The sequence below is a fragment of the Leucoraja erinacea genome, unplaced genomic scaffold (assembly GCF_028641065.1).
Source record: "Leucoraja erinacea ecotype New England unplaced genomic scaffold, Leri_hhj_1 Leri_115S, whole genome shotgun sequence".
In the NCBI taxonomy this organism is placed as follows: Eukaryota; Metazoa; Chordata; class Chondrichthyes; order Rajiformes; family Rajidae; genus Leucoraja; species Leucoraja erinaceus.
This window is the reverse complement of record NW_026575407.1, coordinates 85,001-104,084: the sequence shown is the minus strand read 5'-3', so window position 1 is coordinate 104,084 and position 19,084 is coordinate 85,001. Positions and strand designations below refer to the sequence as shown.

Below are 19,084 nucleotides of genomic sequence, written 5' to 3'. Positions count from 1 at the left end.
TCTTGTGAGGAGGAGATGAGAGGGAGGGGAAGGGGGCAAAGTCCTCGGGTGAGGTCACAAAGAACCATTGAGTCGTCGAAAAGCTCCAGGACCCTGGGTCGTCAACAACCCCTCCCGCCCCCCTCGACCGTCGATAACCTCTCACCAAGCTCACAGTCGCAGGGGTGATCTCACAATGACGCTGGTGGTCACACACATCCCCCAGGGTGGGTGGGGTGGGGGTGGGGGGGGGAAGTAAACACAGGGGAGAGACCAGCCCTGTACGCCGGGGAATCTGAGCGGTGGCCGAGAGGTGATTTGGGAGGGGGAAAGGGGAAGACATGAGGTGCCGGCTGACGGTCGCGGAGAGCAGAGGGCAGAGACGAGGCGAGAAGGTGTTGTTTTCCTCCACATAGGCCGGCTGGCGGCGAGGGGGGGTTGGGGAAGGGGCGGGGGCGATCCTGTCCGGAGTCCACCCGCTGTGGGGGTGGGGGGCGGACGCAACGGAGCGAGAGATTACAAATCAGGGGAGCAAGCAAGACCCAGTACTGGTGGGGGGGGGAGGGGTGAGTATTGACTAGACTGAGGGGAGTGTGAGGTGACGGGGGAAGAGAGTGAGAGAGAGAGGAGAGAGAGAGGCGTGAACGATAGGTGATGGAAGAGGGAGGACAGGTGGAATAAAAAGGAATCTTTCCCCAAAACCAAGGAGGAAGGTGGTGGAAGGGTTGCGGAGAAAACTGTCCCGATCAGAACCCTTTGGGCGGGAGGAGAGAGACGGGGAGGGGGGAAGGGAAGGTATTTAAGCTCTTGTAGTCGGCCGTGAGTTGCGGCCATCCCCCCCCCTCATCTCCCCCCCCCTCCCCACAAAGCTGTCGGGGCCCCCTCCCCCGCCCAACACCCCCCGCCTGGCCGGCCCACGGGCCATGGACGCCTGCAAGATGGAGTCCTGCAAGGCGGAGGCCTCGCTGGCGGCCCTGACGGACGCGGCCTTCGACAAGGACGAGGGGGTGCGCCGGCAGATCGGCCAGTCCCTCTACGACCTGGGCTGCCACAACCCCGAGCAGGTGCTGGCCTCCTGCCTGGACTTCCTGCTCAAGCACGGCCAGCTGGCCCAGGGCCACCGCACCGCCATCCTCCAGGGCATGGAGAGGGTGGTGCGGGACACCATCTGCCGGGTGGGGCAGCCGCTGGCCAAGAAGATGATCGCCCTGGCCTCCGAGGAGATGATCCACTCTAACGAGTCGGCCGTCAACTGGAAGGAGGCCGCCAGCAACCTCCTGGTGGCCCTGGGCTCCAGGTTCAGCGAGGAGATCCTGGAGGAGATCCTGCAGAAGTTGCAGCCGGGCACCTTGCCCCAGTTCTTTGTGGTGCAGACCCTGGCCAACCTGTCGGTGGCCAACATCCAGGGCATTGTGCCCTACCTGCCCACCACTCTGCAGACCATGCTGCCCATGCTCCACCTGGCCAAGCAGGACAACATGAAATGGGTCTTCACCTCGGCCATGGGCCTCTTCAGCAAGAGCATCCTGGAGTACCTCTCCACCGTGGACAAGACCTCCAAGCCCGTCCTGAACAAGGACGTCTTCTCCGAGGAGATCTACGCCGCCTACCGGATCCTCTTCATCAACTGGCTGAGGAACAAGGACATCAAGCTGAGGACGGCCATCGTGGTGGCCCTGAGCTACATGGTCCACCTGTTGCCGGCCGATCGGGTGGAGGAGGAGCTGCCCCGCTTTGTGGCCGGGATCCTGGGCCTCTACAAGAAGCGGTGCGAGCCCTTCTACGTCACGCAGTGCCTGCGCAACATCCTGGAGGCCGGGGTGGAGATCGCCAGCCACATGCCCGAGACCCAGATGGACACACTCCTCCCTCAGCTCCACCACCAGATCTGCACGCCGGTCGACCCGGCCAACGAGCTGAGCCGCCGGAACCACGCCGAGGTCCTCCACTGCTTCGTCATCCTCTCCCACGTCTCCGTCGATGGCCTCATCAAGTTCCTCCTGCAGAAGCTGGCCAACAACAACGAGAAGGTGCGTTTCGGCACCCTCACCGTCCTCGACCACATTGTCTGCACCGGCTTCAAGCCGCTGGAGACCAAGAAGGCCCTCATTGTGTGCGGCATGAAGCAGGCCCTGCAGGACAACGACAACAAGGTGAAGAAGATGCTGGCCCAGGTGATCGGCAGCATGGGGGAGCACGGCTACCTCCAGCTGGAGGGCGGCACCACCCTGGTGGAGTTCCTCATCCAGCTGTGCGGCCTGGTCCCCTCCGAGAACCCCTCCTGGCTCCAGATGCAGGAGGCTGTCGACCAGGTCAGTGACGAGGAGCTCCGCAAGCTCTGCGAGGGCACCATGGACTTCCTGGTCACCTTGGACGTTGTGGAGGACGTGCTGTGGCCCTTCCTCCTGGAGTTTGTCACTCCCGTCCACTACACCAACGCCCTGACTACCGTCTGCCGCTGTCTGGAGAAGGTGGGCGCTAGGAAGAGGCAGGAGAAGCTGGAGACCCACGCGCTGAACTACAACGAGAGGCTGGGCATGCCCAAGCCGCACTCCCTGCTGACCCGACTGCTGGCCGTGTCGGCCACCCCTTACGCCGGCCAGGGGCGCGGGGCCGCTGCCCTGCGTCTCCTTCAGGTCCTCAGCCCCAACATCCAGCCCGAGGTGGTGAAGCTGTGGGACGAGGAGCTGCCCCAGTTGACCCAGTACCTGTCGGAGAATCAGGAGGACACCCTCCCGCAGAAGCTGTGGGAGGACAAGCTCTTCTTCTTCCTCAGCCGCACCTTGGAGACGGTGACGGACGAGAAGTGGACCTGGCAGCTGAGCGAGGAGATGACCCGCCACATCCACAGCTACCACGCCTACCCCAAGGAGAAGGCCTTCCTCTACAAGTGCGTGGGCATCGTGCTGGGCCAGACCAACAACAAGGAGGTGATCAACAACGAGCTGCAGGAGATGCTGCTCAGCGTGCAGCACAACGAGGCCCTGGAGCGCGAGGGGCTGGCGACTGGCATCGGCTTCTGCGCCATGTCCCACCTGGACGAGACCCTGGCCAAGCTGGACGACTTTGTCAAGATGGACATCGTGAAGAAGACCGCCAGCTTCTTCAACATCCTGAAGGAGAAGTTGGACGGGGACATGGAGAGGGTGAAGAGCACCCTGATCCTGTGCTACGGCTACGTGGCCCTCTACGCCCCCGAGAGTCTGATCCTCCAGCGCATCGAGATCCACATCTTGGACCACATCATCAGCCTCTCCAACACCAAGGTGCTGGGCATCAAGGTGGAGACCAAGGACCTGATGATCAAGCTGACCCTCATCAAGTCCGTCACTCTGATCGCCAAGGCGGTCTACGCCAACAAGGGCAAGCACCACTTCAAGTTCAGCCGCAGGGAGGAGGTGCTGTCCTACATGCAGGACCTCATCGCCGGCGAGCCCAAAGCCCACCTCAAGACCCGGGTGCGGCAGTCCGCCATCAACGCCTGCACCCACCTCATCCGCCTGGAGCCCCGGCTCAACGAGATGGAGTCGTCCGAGCTGCTCCGCAACTGCCTGGAGGCCGTCTTCTCCTTCCTGCCGCTCGACACGGACAAGCGGAAGGACACGAAGAAGCTGAAGGAGCGCGAGGTGCTACACGGCGAGACGGTGGGGGCCCTGCACGAGCTGCTGAAGGAGTTCCTCACCCAGAACCTCACCTCCGACGGCCTGGAGTTCATCTTCAAGCACGTGCAGGAGTGGATGGTGTCCGTCAAGGACCACGAGAGGGAGCGCTCGGTCGAGGCCATGTTGGCCCTGTTGACCTTCTACCGAGAGAGGTTCAAGACAGTCAACATGGGCACCTTCCACAACCTGGGCGTGCTGGTGGGCCGCTTTGTGCCACGCTGTGCCGACCCCGTCCTCTCCATCCGCTACATGGCCATGGAGAGCTTGTACACTCTCCTCTACATCCAGGTACGCTATGAGGGCTGCTTGGTCAACCAGATGGACGACCTGGTTGACCACCTCCGCACCATCAAGGACCAGCTGCAGAACCCCGACAGCCACATGCTCTTCCAGATCTGCTACGACATTGCCAAGGTCATCTCCAACAAGCTGCCCAGGCAGCAGCTCCCCCCGCTCCTCTTCACCCTCTTCGAGGGGCTGTCCGACTTCCACTCCACCTGCTCCAGCGCCACCTCGGTGGTGATGAACACCCTGGTGCGCAAGCACGGCGAGGCGCTGAAGGACCACGTGCCCGACATCCTCGACCATCTTCAGGCCCGCATGCAGACCATCCCCCTGGAGCAGGTCCGCTTCTCGGTCATCCACTTCATCTCCATCCTGACGTCCCAGTGCCTGCTCGGCGTCCTCACCTACCTCCTCTTCCGCCCGCTGCCCTACGACAAGTACACCAGCGCCATCTGGCACTCGCTGGCCCGCGAGGCCAAGTTGGCTGCTGCCACCATGGACTGCCTGGTGGGCAAGCTCAACGCCTACCTGGGCCACGACGAGAAGAGGGAGGCCAGCGGCGGCAAGAAGCCCCAGGCCACGGGCTCGCCGGAGGCGGTCGCCATCATCTACGCCCTGAACGAGATGGTCTCCAACCCCGAGTCGACCGAGCCGGTGGTCACCCTCTACCCCAAGCTCTTCGGCACCCTGGTCCTCTTCCTCAGCTTCCTGGTCAGCGAGAAGACGGCCGAGGGCCAGGGCAAGAGCTCGTCCAAGCGGAAGAAGCTGAGCCTCCAGCTGCAGAGCCCGCCGGTCAACGTCTGGGACTCCACGGTGGAGACGCTGAAGATGACCCTGGTGCGCGGACGGACGGACGAGGTGGTGGCCCTGATGGAGGACGAGGGGGGCTGGGAGCTGATGAAGAGCGCGGAGGAGCACCAGCGGGGTGTGTCGGTGCTGGCCAGGGCAGCGAGCCGGCACTCCGCCTGCCACCTGCCCGACATTGTCCGCTGCCTGGAGCCCGTCCTGCTGGGCGCCCACGAGCACCAGCGGTTGACGGTGGCAGCTTTTTTCGGCGAGCTGCTGGCACAGCCGGCGCTGCAGGGTCTAAGCATGACGGATAGCCTGGTGGGCAGCCTGCTGCAGGGTCTGGAGGACAACTCGCCCACCGTTCACTGGTTGTCCATGAGGGGCCTGGGTAACGTGGCGCTGGGCTCGCCGCAGAAGATCTCCAAGTACTCGGAGAAGCTGCTGGCCGCCATGGTGTCGGGACTGGAGGAGAAGGCGGAGCTGGATGACCTGGTGGCGCTGGAGGCCATGTCGGGCCTGTCCAAGGTGGTGCGCCAACTGGAGGAGCAGGACGTCAGGCACGTGCTCGGCGGGGTGGTGGCCGCCGTCCAGCCCTTCTTCGAGAACGAGAACGAGAGGCTGCGGGCGGCCGCCTTCGCCGCCTTCGGCAACCTCTCCCGCTTCGCCTGCGACGGCTCGCGCCAGGCCTTCCTGGAGAACGTCCACCACAGCTTGGTCAGCCTCCTCCTCCACCTCAACGACAGCAGCCCCGAGGTGTCGAGGGCCTGCAAGACCGTGCTCCACCTGGTCGGCCCCCACCTCTGCTCCGACGGCATCTGCGCCGTCTTCCAGACCGAGCTGCTAGAGGAGGCCCACACTCGCTACTGGGAGTTCATCGGCCAGCTGACCAAACTGATCGTCAGCGACTTCCCGGACAACGTCAGCCTCTACCTGACGGGCAGCATGTCCTTCTTCAAGAGTATGCTGCCGGAGATCCGGGGGAACGCCGTGATCCTGGCCGGATTCCTCCTCTACAACCTGCCCAAGGACTATGTGGAGACCAGCATGGACGAAAACGTCTGCGTGGCCATCATCATGATGCTTCACGACGTCTCCCCCTGTGTGCGGATCAAGGCCGCCAAAGTGCTGGGCCTCTACCGGGGCTTCTAGCATCTTCATTCCCGCCCTGGCGTCCGTTCGGGGAGGGCGAGCGCTGACTGATCTTTTTTTTTTAAAGAAAAAAAGAGAAGAAGAAAAAAAAATAAGAGTCCTTAACGATTTTTAGGCGAGCAAACGAACGAGTCGAACAGGAGGGTCGTCTGCTGGAGGCTAAAGGAAGCTCCCCCTCGAGCAGCGGAAACGTTTAGAGTTAATAAAGGCACCCGTAACAAACAAACAAACATGGCTGGTTGTTTGTGTTCCCTGCCTTTGCCGATCAAACATATCTCAAATATTAGAATGTGGACAAAAATGGTGGAGAAACTAAGCAGGTGAGGCAGCTTCTATGGAGCGAAGGAATAGGCGACGTTGAGGGTCGAGACCCTTCTTCAGACTGATGGGGGGATGGGGGGGGGGGGAGAAGGAAGGAAGAGGCGGAGACAGAGGGCTGTGGGAGAGCTGGGAAGGGGAGGGGAAAGAGGGAGAAACCAGGGACTACCTGAAATTGGAGGTCAATGTTCACAGCGCTGGGATGTTATTATCTAAATGGTGGCCGATTGGGAAAGGAGGAGATGCAGCGAGACCTGGGTGTCATGGTACACCAGTCATTGAAGGTAGGCATGCAAGTGCAGCAGGCAGTAAAGCAAGCGAAATGGTATGTTAGCTTTCATTGCAAAAGGATTTGAGTATAGGAGCAGGGAGGTTCTACTGCAGTTGTACAGGGTCTTGGTGAGACCACACCTGGAGTATTGTGTACAGTTTTGGTCTCCAAATCTGAGGAAGGACATTATTGCCATAGAGGGAGTGCAGAGACGGTGCACCAGACTGATTCCTGGGATGTCAGGACTGTCTTATGAAGAAAGACTGGATAGACTTGGTTTATACTCTCTAGAATTTAGAAGATTGAGAGGGGATCTTATAGAAACTTACAAAATTCTTAAAGGGTTGGACAGGCTAGATGCAGGAAGATTGTTCCCGATGTTAGGGAAGTCCAGGACAAGGGGTCACAGCTTAAGGATAAGGGGGAAATCCTTTAGAACCGAGATGAGAAGAACTTTTTTCACGCAGAGAGTGGTGAGTCTCTGGAACTCTCTGCCACAGAGGGTAGTCGAGGCCACAGTTCATTGACTATATTTAAGAGGGAGTTAGATGTGGCCCTTGTGGCTAAGGGGATCAGGGGGTATGGAGAGAAGGCAGGTACGGATACTGAGTTGGATGATCAGCCATGATCATATTGAATGGCGGTGCAGGCTCGAAGGGCCGAATGGCCTACTCCTGCACCTAATTTCTATGTTTCTATGTAAGTGTTCTTGCGTGTAGAGTGCACAGCCTAAAGTTATAGGACAACTTGTTCTATTGGATTGTGCACGCCGGGTTGATTGCATTCGTCGAAACAGGGCGGACCATGTGAAGGACCATTCCACCCCATTAGAATTCCATATCATCATCACTATACCCCTGACAACAGTCTGAAGAAGGGTCTTGACCTGAAACGTCACCCATTCCTTCTCTCCAGAGATGCTGACTGAGTTACTCCAGCTTTTTGAGTCTGCTACAATGCTGTACTTCTGAGCTGAGGGGCAGAGTTCCAATGAGATGTGTTGGGCAAGCCTCGTCATCCTAAACTCAGGCCCAGAGACTTCAAATGCTCATCATAACTTTCCCCGCCTTCAAGTATAAAATACTAGACCAGAGGGCTCTCGGGCGAGAGGGGCAGTTTCAAGATGCACACAGGGCAGGTCTTTTGCACAGAGGAGGGTGTAAATGATCCACTAGAGGAAACATCCTCTCCACATCCACTCAGGCCTTTCACTGTGCTATAAGTTGCAATGAGGTGCCCCCTCATCCTTCTAAACTCCAGCGAGTATAGGCCCAGCGACTGCAAATGCTCCTCATACATTTCTCTCCGTCTTCAAATATCAAATGCCTACTTATAGGTATGTAGGTTAATTGGCTTGGTAAATGTAAAAATTGTCCCGAGTGTGTGTAGGATAGTGTTAATATCGCTAGGTGATACGGTCCCGATGGGCCGAAGGGCCAGTTTCCGTATCACTAAACTAGAGGGTTCTCAGGTGAGAGGGACAACAAATTCCACAGATTCACCACCCTCTGACTAAAGAAATTCCTCCTCATCTCCAATCTAAAGGAAAGTCCTTTTACTCTGAGGCTGTGCCCTCTTGTCCTAGACTCTTTCACTGGTGGAAGCATCCTCTCCACATCCACTCTATCCGGGCCTTTTTACTATTCGGGAAATTTCCCCTCTCCAGCGAGTACAGGCTCAGTGTTGTCACGTACGCACTCCTCATATGATTCTCTCCCCGCCTTCAAATATGCGAGTTCTCGGAGCAGAAAGGGACGAAGTTGGAAGGAGATACGTGGGGCAGGACTTTTGCACACAGGATGGTGTGGGCCTCGAACACGCTGTAAGGGGTGGTGAGGGAGGCGGATGCAATGGAGGCGGTGACGAAGCTTTTCGACAGGCACGTGGATATGCAGAGAATGGAGGGATATATGTTCATAAGTCACAGGAGCAGAATTAGGCTATTTGGCCCACTGAGTCTATTCCGCCTTTCAATCCTGGCAGATCTATTTTTCCCTCTCAACCCCGTTCTCCTGCCTTCTCCCCGTAACCTTAAGACAACCGTACAAATCAGGAACCCATCAATCTCTGCCTTAAATACCCAATAACTTGGCCTCCACAGCTGCCTGTGGCAATGAATTCCACAGATTCACCAGCGTCCGGCCAAACAAACAAACCTCCTCATCTCCTTCCTAAAGGTGTACGTCCTTTCATTCTGAGGCTGTGCCCTCCAGTCCTAGACTCTCCCACAAGTGGGAACATCCTCTCCGCATCCATTTTATACAGGCTTTGGTAAGTCTCAATAAGGTCCCCCTCTCATCCTTCTAATCTCCCAATGAGTAAAGGCCCAGAAATTTCAAAAGCTCAACATTTCTGTTCCTGCCTTCAAATACCAAAATACTGGAATTGCAGAGGACTTTAAGGTGAGAGAGTTGAATGGGAGACATGCAGGGCAAGTTCTTTGCACATGGCATAGTTAGTGCCATGATCACAGAAGGGATCTTATTGAAACATATAAGATTATTAAGGGTTTGGACACTCTAGAGGCAGGAAACGTGTTCCCAATGATGGGGGAGTCCAGAACCAGGGGCCACACAGTTTAAGAATAAGGAGTAAGCCATTTAGAACGGAGACAAGGAAACACTTTTTCACACAGAGTTGCGAGTCTGTAGAATTCTCTGCCTCAGAGGGTGGTGGAGGCCGGTTCTCTGGATACTTTCAAGAGAGAGCTAGATAGGGCTCTGAAAGATAGCAGAGTCAGTGGATATGGGGAGAAGGCAGGAACGGGGTACTGATTGGGGATGATCACATTGAATGGCGGTGCTGGCTTGAAGGGCCGAATGGCCTACTCCTGCACCTATTTCTATTGTGCCCGGAACTCGCTGCCAGGGGTGGTGGTGGAGGCAGATTTGATAGTACCGTTCAAGAGGCTTTTGTAGACTTGTGGAAATGCAGGGGATGACTTTAGAGCTACATTGTGGAATCAAGCCTTTCGGCCCAAAGTTTCAGTGCCGACCAGCGATTCCTGTACACCAGCACCATCCTACACACCAGGGACAATTTGCACTATTCCAAAGCCAATTAAGCTACAAACCTGGACATCTTTTGGAGTGTGGGAGGAAACCGGAGCACCCAGAAAAAAAAACACAGGGAGAACGTGCAAACTCCGTTCAGACAGCAGCTGCAGTCAGGATCGAAACCGGGCTTCGGTTGCTGTGAGGCAGCAACTCTACTGCTACGCCACTGTGCTAATATCACCACTGACAGAGACCCAGGTTCAATCCTGACCTCTGGAACTTCCAGGACCAGAGGACATGGGTTTAAGGTGAAGGGGATAAGATTTAATAGGAATCTGAGGGGTAACTTTCTCATGCAAAGGGTGGTGGGTGTACGGAACGAGCTGCCGGAGGAGGTAGTTGAGGCAGGGACTATCGCAACGTTTAAGAAACATTCAGACAGGTACATGGATAGGACAGGTTTGGAGGGCCAAATGCGAGCGGGTGGCACTGGTGTAGTTGAGACATGTTGGCTGGTGCGGGCAAGTTGGGCCGAAGGGCCTGTTTCCACACTGTGTGACTCAGGAGCTGGCTCTCACCATTTGAACATAGAACAGTACAGCACAGGAACAGGCCCTTCGTGCCGAACATGATGCCTTGTTAAACTGATCTCTGTCTGCCCATGAATCTACCATGGATTTTGTCCGGGTGCTCCGGTTTCCTCCCACACTCCAAAGATGTACAGGTTTGTAGGTTAATTGACTTCAGTAAGAATTGTAAATTGTTCCTAGTGTGTAGGGCAGTGCTGGTGTACGGGGAAGGTCGCTGTGGACTCTTGAGCTGAACAAATCCACCCAATATTGGGGGAGTCCAGAACCAGGGGCCACTGTCTGAAAATAAAGGGGATGCCATTTAAAACTGAGATGAGAAAAAACTTTGTCGGCAAGAGAGTTGTGAATTTGTGGAATTCTCTGCCACAGAAGGCAGTGGAGGCCAATCCACTGGATGAATTTAAAAGGGAGTCAGATAGAGCACGTATACTCTCTAGTTTGGAAGGATGAGAGGGGATTTTATTGAAACATATAAGATTTTTAAGGGTTTGGGCTTGCTAGAGGCAGGAAACATGTTCCCGATGTTGGGGGAGACCAGAACCACAGTTTATGAATAAGGGGTAAGCCATTTAGAACAGAGACGAGGAAACCTTTTCTCACAGAGAGTGGTGAGTTTATGGAATTCTCTGCCTCAGAGGGCGGTGGAGGCCAGTTCTCTGGATGCTTTAAAGAGAGAGCAAGATAGGGCTCTTAAAGATAGCGGAGTCAGGGGAGAAGGCAGGAACGGGGTACTGATTGGGGATGATCAGCCATGATCACATTGAATGGCGGCGCTGGCTCGAAGGGCCGAATGGCCTCTACTCCTGCACCTATTGTCTATTGAATTTGTGGAATTCTCTGCCACAGAAGGCAGTGGAGGCCAATTCACTGGATGAACTTAAAAGAGAGTTAGATAGAGCTCTAGGGGCTAGCGGAATCAAGGGATATGGGGAGAAGGCAGGAACGGGGTACTGATTGTGGATGATCACAATGAATGGCGGTGCTGGCTCGAAGGGCCAAATGGCCTCCTCCAGCACCTATTTCCTATGTAAGTGCCTGTTTCCGCACTGTATCTAAACTACATATATAAAATGATGAGACATAGATTGGGTCGGCAGAAACGTTTCCCCAGGTTGGAAATGTCCATCTGTAGAGGGTAGAGCTATAACGTGAGTGGGGAAAAGTTTAATGGAGATAGAAACATAGACAATGGGTACAGGAGTAGAGGCCATTCAGCCCTTCGAGCCTGCACCGCCATTCAATATGATCATCCAACTCAGTATCCTGTACCTGCCTTCTCTCCATACCCCCTGATCCCTTTAGCCACAAGGGCCACATCTAACTCCCTCTTAAATATAACCAATGAACTGTGTGGCCTCAACTACCTTCTGTGGCAGAGAATTCCACAGATTCACCACTCTCTCTGTGTGAAAAATGTTTTTCTCATCTCGGTCCTAAAAGATTTCCCCCTTATCCTTAAACTGTGTGACCCCTTGTTCTGGACTTCAGATTCAGTTTTAATTGTCATTGTCATTGTCAGTGTGCAGTACAGAGACTTCCCCAACATATGGGGAACAATCTTCCTGCATCCAGCCTGTCCAACCATGAGCAGTCGAAGTTGTCTTACACAGAGGGCCTGGATGGCGTTGCCAGGGGCAGTGGTGGAGACAGCTGTATAATAATGGAGTTTCAGAGGCATCCATCGGTGTGGGTCCTCCACGACAGGTGGTTGCCGATAGCAACGGCCTCGCCGCCGGCGATGCTCCGGTAAAATACGAGGCAGAGGCGATGGCAGAAGGTAAACCGTCACTTTTATTCAGATCAGCAGAAAGGTGAACAGGTCATTGCACCAGAGGAACATGCAACTCACTCAAGGCCAGCACCAATAAATAGGGAACCTCTCAGGTTGGTGGGGGGTTTCAGTTAATGGTCGGGAGGGGGGGGGGGGGGGGGGGGGGGGGGGGGGGGAGGGTTTAGTTCGTTGATCGTGTGGCCACGGGGTCTCTGAGCCACAACAGCCCCCTGAGAACATCCCCAAACCGAGCCCAGTGTCTCGGCCCTGAGAGGAGGACAGGACAAGACAGGAGGACAGGACAACACAGGAGGACTATCGCCGGGGAGAGGAGGGGGGGGGGGCTTTAGTCAAGATACTGACACTCGCCTCCCTGTAAACCTCCAAGCCCAGGAGACAGAGAGAGAGAGAGAGAGACAGTGAAACTGGAAAAGAGTGAGAGACAGAGAGAGAGAGAGTGCGTGGGAGATGGAGGGAAAGACTGAGGGAGAGAGATAGAAAGAGTGAGAGGAAGAGAGACAGTGAGAGAGAGGATAGGAGAGACAGTAACAGGTAGACAGCGAGAGAGGGAAAGACTGAGGGAGAGAGGTAGAAAGATTGAGAGGAAGAGAGACAGTGAGAGAGAGGATAGGAGAGACAGTAACAGGTAGACAGCGAGGGAGGGAAAGACTGAAGGGGGAGAGAGAGAGGGGGAGAGACTGAGAGTGAGAGTGAGGGAGAGAGAGGAAAAAGCAAAGCGAGGGGGAGAAATATATAAAGTGGGGTGAGAGACAAAGAAAGGGGGGGGGAGAGGGAGGGGGGGGGGAAGTGTCAGAGCTGAGCTGGAGAGAATGAGAGATGAGCTGGGGTCTGTCAGGGAGTGCAGCAAAGCCAGGGCTTTGGAGGGTGCAGAGGGGAGAGGGACTGGGGGAGAGAGGTTGCAAAGTCGAGACCCCTCGGGTAAACTCCATCCACCGCCATCCAACTTCATCGCTCAGGCTCGGCGGCTAAGTTCCATACCTGTTTGCCGTTAATATTTACACTTAAAAATAAATTAGTCACACACGTTAAATGCACCCGAGGGAAGACTTAACAAGATCAGTGGGTTGGGGGAGGAGGGAGAGTGAGCAGGAGGGGGGGGAGGAAGGCAGCCATTTTGATGGCCACAACTGTGGGACAAAATGGCCGCCGCCCCATAGCAACCAGCGCCGCTTGCCCTGACTGGGGCTCCAGCTGCAGTGGATGGGGACAGATGTTGGGCACAAAGCAAATTGGGCTTGGCCTCAAGGCCAATACAGCGACCCGCTCGGAGACGACTGATGAAACGAGAGCTTGGCTTCGTAAACGGGGACAGAGGTGTCGGGGAAGGGTTGGGTAGAATCACTGACCCCCTCCCCCCCCCCCCCCCCCCCGTCCTCGGCTCACTGTCAGTGGGATATCTCTTCAGTGTTGGGAGGTGGTGCAGAGAAGCTGGGGGGAGAGTGGGAGGGGGAGAGTGAGGGGGGAGAAACTGAGGAGAGAGAAGGGAGAGATTGGAAGATTGGAAGAGAGGGAGAGAGAGAGACTGGGGAGACAGAGTGGGGAGATAGAGGAAGAGTGACTGGGGAGAGAGAGAGGGAGAAGGACTGAGGAGATAGTCTCCCAAGAGAGATGGGAGAGAGATCGGGGAGGGAAAGATGGGGAGAGAGAGACTGGGGAGAGGGGGAGAGTTAGGGAGTTAGGGAGAGACTGGGGAGAGAGGGACTGGGGAGAGAGAGACTGGGGAGAGGAGAGGGAGAGTTAGGGAGAGACTGGGGAGAGAGGGACTGGGGATAGAGGGGAGAGTTAGGGAGAGACTGGGGAGAGGGGGGGTGGGGAGAGGGGGAGACTTGGGGAGAGAGGGGGGGGAGAGGGGGGAGTTAGGGAGAGAGACTGGGGAGAGGGGGACTGGGGAGAGAGGGGAGTTAGGGAGAGACTGGGGAGAGGGGGAGAGAGACTGGGGAGAGGGGGAGTTAGGGAGAGACTGAGGGGGGAGAGAGGGACTGGGGAGAGGGGGGGGTTAGGGAGAGGAGGTGGGGAGAGAGGGACTGGGGAGAGAGGGGGGACTTAGGGAGAGGGGGGGGGGGAGAGGGGACTGGGGAGAGTACTAGAGAGGGGACGGGGAGAGAGGGACTGGGGAGAGAGGGACTGGGGAGAGAGGGAGGGAGGATGGGGAGGAAGTGGGGGGGTATATGAAGGACATTTTTTAAGCTGGTGTGATATTGGAGCACATTGGTCTGTTCCCCTTCGTTGGGCTGGAGTGTGGAGGGGAGGGGGTGGGGAGGGGGGGGCTGGTTTTCCAGCTGGCAGGCGGCAAGGATCGACACTGTCAACGCATGCAACCGTTAAAGATCCGGAGGGGACAAAAGCTGGGGTTGAAGTCCGAGAGACAGCGGACCCCCTCGCCTCCCCTCCCCCCTGAGATCGCCCCGCACGGCCCTGACCCTGGGGGTGGGGGGTGAAGGGGGGGGTGAGGAGGCAGGTGCAGGTGGGTGGCTCCCTCATTCGCGGGGTTCGCTGGGAGGTGGGATCTTGTGCTTGCTGGGCTCCACGCCCCAGATCTGGCGGGCGTACTCCCCGATGGTCCTGTCGCTGGAGAACTTGCCGGAGGTGGCGATGTTTTTGATGACCATCTTGGTCCACTCCTTGGGATTCTGTGTGTGTGATGGAGAGAGAGAGAGAGAGAGAGAGAGAGGGGACAGGTTAAGGGCAAAAATCCCACACTCGCCCGCATAGAAACATAGAAAATAGGTACAGGGGGAGGCCATTCGGCCCTTCGAGCCAGCACTGCCATTCATTGTGATCATGGCTGATCGTCCCCAATCAATAACCCGTGCCTGCCTTCTCCCCATATCCCTTGATTCTACCAGCCCCTAGAGCTCTATCAAACTCTCTCTTAAATCCATCCAGTGATTTGGCCTCCACTGCCCTCTGTGGCAGGGAGTTCCACAAATTCACAACTCTCTGGGTGAAAAAGAAAAAGTTTTTTCTCACCTCAGTCTTAAATGACCTCCCCTTTATTCTAAGACTGTGTGTGTGTGGCCCCTGGTTCTGGACTCGCCCAACATTGGGAACATTTTTCCTGCATCTAGCTTGTCCAGTCCTTTTATAATTTTATATGTTTCTTTAACATTACATGCTTCTCTCCCCCCCTCCCCACTCGCCCCCTCTCTCTCTGTAACCACCCACCACCTATCCTACGCACATCAGGGACAATTTACAATTAACCTGCAAACTTTGTGGAGACTGGGCGTCTTTGGGTTGCGGGAGGAAACCGGAGCGCCCGGAGAAAACCCACGCAGGTCACGGGGAGAGAACGTGCAAACTCCGTACCGACAGCACCCGGGGCGGGATCGGAACCCGGGTCTCTGGCGCTGAGAGGCAGCAGCTCTACCCGCTGCACCGCCCCCAAAGCACAGAGACACGCACGGACACGGGAACACGCGTGCTCAGGCACACGCGCACGCACAAACACACACGGGCGGACGGACGCGGTCACTGACCATGTAGAGCGCACTGACACGGTCTTGGCATTTGATATAATCCTCGTAATCAGCAAACACCTTGAACCTGCGGATGGGGAGAAGGTGGAGAGAGAGAGTAGAGAGGGAGAGAGAGAGAGAGAGAGAGCAGAACACAAAGTGTTGGAGGAACTCAGTGCATCAGGCAGCATCTTCCCCTCCCCGCTCACCCCTCCAGCTCACCCCTCAATCACCTCTCCCCCACTCACTCCTCTCCCCCTCCCTCCCCAGCTTTCCGGTTACTCCACACCCCTCTCCAGTCGCTCCCCCCCCCCCCATACCTGTCACCCCTCTCTCTAATTCCCTCACTCCCCTCCCCTCATCCCCCCCCCACTCCCTCCCTCGCTAGCCCCTCTCCCACACCATCTATCAGCACCATCCCCACATCCCCCTGACCCCCCCCAACCCCCGCATCTCCCCTGCATCACCCCTCCCTTCTCTTCCCCCGTCTCCCCACTTTCTAACTCCTCTCCCCTCCATTCAACGCCCCCCCCACCCCCCACTGGTCTCTCTGCCCCCCTGTCTCTAGCCATCCCCTTCTCAACCTCTCCCTGTCTCTTCTTCCCTTCCCAACCCCCACCTGTCGTGGTGCATCAGCATGTTGACGATCTCCCCGAAGAGGCCGCGGTCGTTGGGCGAGAAGAATCCACCGCTGATCTGGTCCATGGCCTGCTTCAGCTCCGGCAGACGGTCGTAGTAGGACTGGGCGTTGTAGCTGGGGGGGGGGGGGGGGGGGGGGGGGGGGGGGAGAGGGCGGCAGGGTGCCCCAGGGGCCCCACCCCCCCATCCCCAAACCCCTCCCCTCCCTCCCCTCCCCTCATCCCTTGCCTCTCCCATCCCCCCTCCCTGTCAACCCATGCCCACCCCACCCCCTGTTTAAGAGGAACTGCAGATGCTGGAGAATCGAAGGTTACACAAAAAGGCTGGAGAAACTCAGCGGGTGCAGCAGCATCTATGGAGTGACGGAAATAGGCAACGTTTCGGGTTTCGAAACGTTGCCTATTTCCTTCGCTCCATAGATGCTGCTGCACCCGCTGAGTTTCTCCAGCCTTTTTGTGTAACCCACCTGCCCCTGCCCCTGCCCCTTCTTGCCCACCCCAGTCCCATACCCACCCCTCACTTACTCCACCAATCCATGCTAACCCTCCCTCCTTGCCCCTTCCCTCTGCCCACTCCACGCCCAACCCATTCCCGCGCCCCTCTCCTCCCCCCTTCACATCCATGGCATCCACCTCCTTGACCCTCATGCCGAAGATGAAGAAGTTGTCCATTCCAGCCTCCTCGGCCATCTCCACGTTGGCCCCGTCCATGGTGCCGATGGTCAGCGCCCCGTTCAGCATGAACTTCATGTTGCCCGTGCCCGACGCCTCCGTGCCCGCCGTGGAGATCTGCTCCGACAGGTCCGACGCTGGGATCACTGGGCACAGGGGGCAAGGGTCACCGTGGAGAGGGGGCAAGGGTCAGGGTGGGGGAGAGGGGGGGGCAAGGGTCACGGTGGAAAGGGGGCAAGGGTCACGGTGGAGAGGGAGCAAGGGTCACGGTGGAGAGGGGGGCAAGGGTCACGGTGGAGGGGGGCAGGGTCAGCAAGGGTCAAGGTGGATCAGGGTGAAGAGGGCAAGGGGAGGGCAAGGGTTATGGTGGGGAGGGGGAAAGGGTCAGGGTGGAGAGGGCAAGGGTCAAGGTGGAGAGAGGGGGCAAGGGTCACGGTGGAGAGGGGCAAGGGTCACCGTGGAGAGAGGGCAAGGGTCAAGGTGGAGAGAGGGCAAGGTTCACAAGGGTCAAGGTGGAGAGAGGGGGCAAGGGTCACAGTGGAGAGGGGGCTAGGGTCACGGTGGAGAGAGGGGGCAAGGGTCACGGTGGAGAGGGGGCAAGGGTCATGGTGGAGAGGGGGCAAGGGTCACGGTGGAGAGAGGGGCAAGGGTCATGGTGGAGAGAGGGGGAGCAAGGGTCACGGTGGAGAGGGGGGCAAGGGTCACGGTGGAGAGGGGCAAGGGTCACCGTGGAGAGAGGGGGCAAGGGTCATGGTGGAGAGAGGGGGCAAGGGTCATGGTGGAGAGAGGGTCAGGGGGGGGGGGGGCAAGGGTCACGGTGGAGAAAGGGGGGGGTCAAGGGTCATGGTGGAGAGAGGGGGCAAGGGTCATGGTGGAGAGGGGGCAAGGGTCACGGTGGAGAGGGGGGCAAAGGGTCACGGGTGGAGAGGGGGGTCAAGGGTCACACGGTGGAGAGGGGGGTAAGGGTCACGGTGGAGAGGGGGCAAGGGTTACGGTGGAGAGAGGGGGCAAGGGTCACGGTGGAGAGGGGGCAAGGGGGGAAGGGTCACGGTGGAAGAGGGCAAGGGGGCAAGGGTCAGGGTGGAGAGGGCAAAGATCAGGGGAGAAGAGGGCAGGGGAGGGTCAAGGGTCATGGTGTGAAGAGGGGGGGGCAAGGGTCAGGGAGGGGGGGGGTCAGGTGGGGAGGGCAAGGGTCAGGGAAGGAGAGGAGGAGCAAGCAAACCTTTCTCAGCCAGAGACACGCGGTAGTTCTCGAGGTAGATGACCTTCAGGCGATCGCCCACCATGGGGTCGTTATTCACCACCTCGCCAATGGCAGTGATGAGTCTGATGATGAGTTTGGCCATGTGATAGCCCGGTGCGGCCTGTCCCACACAGAGAGAGAGAGAGAGAGAGAGAGAGAGAGAGAGAGAGAGAGAGAGAGAGAGAGAGAGAGAGTCAGAGAAGGACCAAGTCCACACCGTCCGACCAAAATCCCCCAGGACTGGACACCATTCCTGACGTGGCCTCCTCTACTGTTAGTTTCGTTCACTGTTCGACACGTTTCAACGAGCCCCCCCCCCCTCGTCCTTCTAAACTCCGGGGGGCACGGGCAGGCCCGGCTCTGGGTGGGGGTCAGACAGGAGAGGAGCTCCCCCAACGGCTGGGACGATTCGCAGCTGAATTTCAGAAGGAGTCCAGAAGAACGAGGGGGGGGACCTCATTGAAACGTACAGAATAGCGAAAGGCCTGGATAGAGCGGATGTGGAGAGGATGTCTCCACTAGCGGGAGAGTCTAGGACCAGAGGGCACAGCCGCAGAATTAAAGGACGTTCTTTTAGGAAGGAGATGAGGAGGAATTTCTTTAGCCAGAGGGTAGTGAATCTGTGGGACTCTTTGCCACACAAGACGGCTGTGGAGGCCACAAGTCAATGGATAACACACAAGTTGAAACATAAGATTATTAAGGGCTTGGACACGCTGGAGGCAGGAAACATGTCCCCGATGTTGGGGGAGTCCAGAACCAGGGGGGCCACACACACGGTTTAAGAATAAGGGGGAGGCCATTTAGAACGGAGACGAGGAAACACATTTTCTCACAGAGAGTTGTGAGTCTGTGGAATTCTCTGCAGTTACTCCAGTATTTTTGTCTGCCTTAAACTTGGTGATTGATCTTTCATTGGTACATTCTGAACGTGTGTAGAGGCAGACGTACGTACCTTGCCTCCGATCATGACAGTACGGGGTGTGTACTTCTTGTTCGGCTCTCGCTTGATCCCTGCAAGGAAGAACAGGCAGCTGGGAGACTCACACAGCCTGGAAACAAAACAGGCCCTTCGGCCCAACTTGCCCCATCAATACTAGCCCACGTTTACCCCATTATCCCTCCAAACCCATCCTGTCCAACTGTTTGTTAAACGTTGCGATAGTCCCAGCCTCAACTACCTCCTCCAGCAGCTCGTTCCATACACCCACCACCCTCTTACCCCTCCCCTCAGATTCCTAT

At 57.2% G+C, this 19,084-nt stretch overlaps 2 protein-coding genes across 2 annotated transcripts in view; one reads left to right on the top strand and one right to left on the bottom strand.

The window, feature by feature from the left end:
- The first annotated feature begins 867 nt into the window (after positions 1-867).
- On the top strand, positions 868-6,088 carry LOC129715393 (maestro heat-like repeat-containing protein family member 1). The gene has a single exon (XM_055665281.1). It carries the CDS (start codon positions 903-905, stop codon positions 5,862-5,864), a length of 4,962 nt encoding a protein of 1,653 aa, XP_055521256.1. The 5' UTR covers positions 868-902; the 3' UTR covers positions 5,865-6,088.
- A 7,894-nt stretch (positions 6,089-13,982) lies between these two features.
- LOC129715398 (glycogen phosphorylase, muscle form-like) overlaps positions 13,983-19,084 on the bottom strand; it is a 56,179-nt gene continuing 51,077 nt past the window's right edge. Inside the window, exons 15-20 of the mRNA XM_055665290.1 lie at positions 18,798-18,856; positions 17,822-17,963; positions 16,514-16,745; positions 15,909-16,043; positions 15,311-15,377; positions 13,983-14,461 (exon numbers count right to left, since the gene is read on the bottom strand). Coding sequence (XP_055521265.1) covers positions 14,309-14,461; positions 15,311-15,377; positions 15,909-16,043; positions 16,514-16,745; positions 17,822-17,963; positions 18,798-18,856 — 788 coding nt within the window. The 3' untranslated portion in view covers positions 13,983-14,308. The remainder of the gene's footprint in view (positions 14,462-15,310; positions 15,378-15,908; positions 16,044-16,513; positions 16,746-17,821; positions 17,964-18,797; positions 18,857-19,084) is intronic.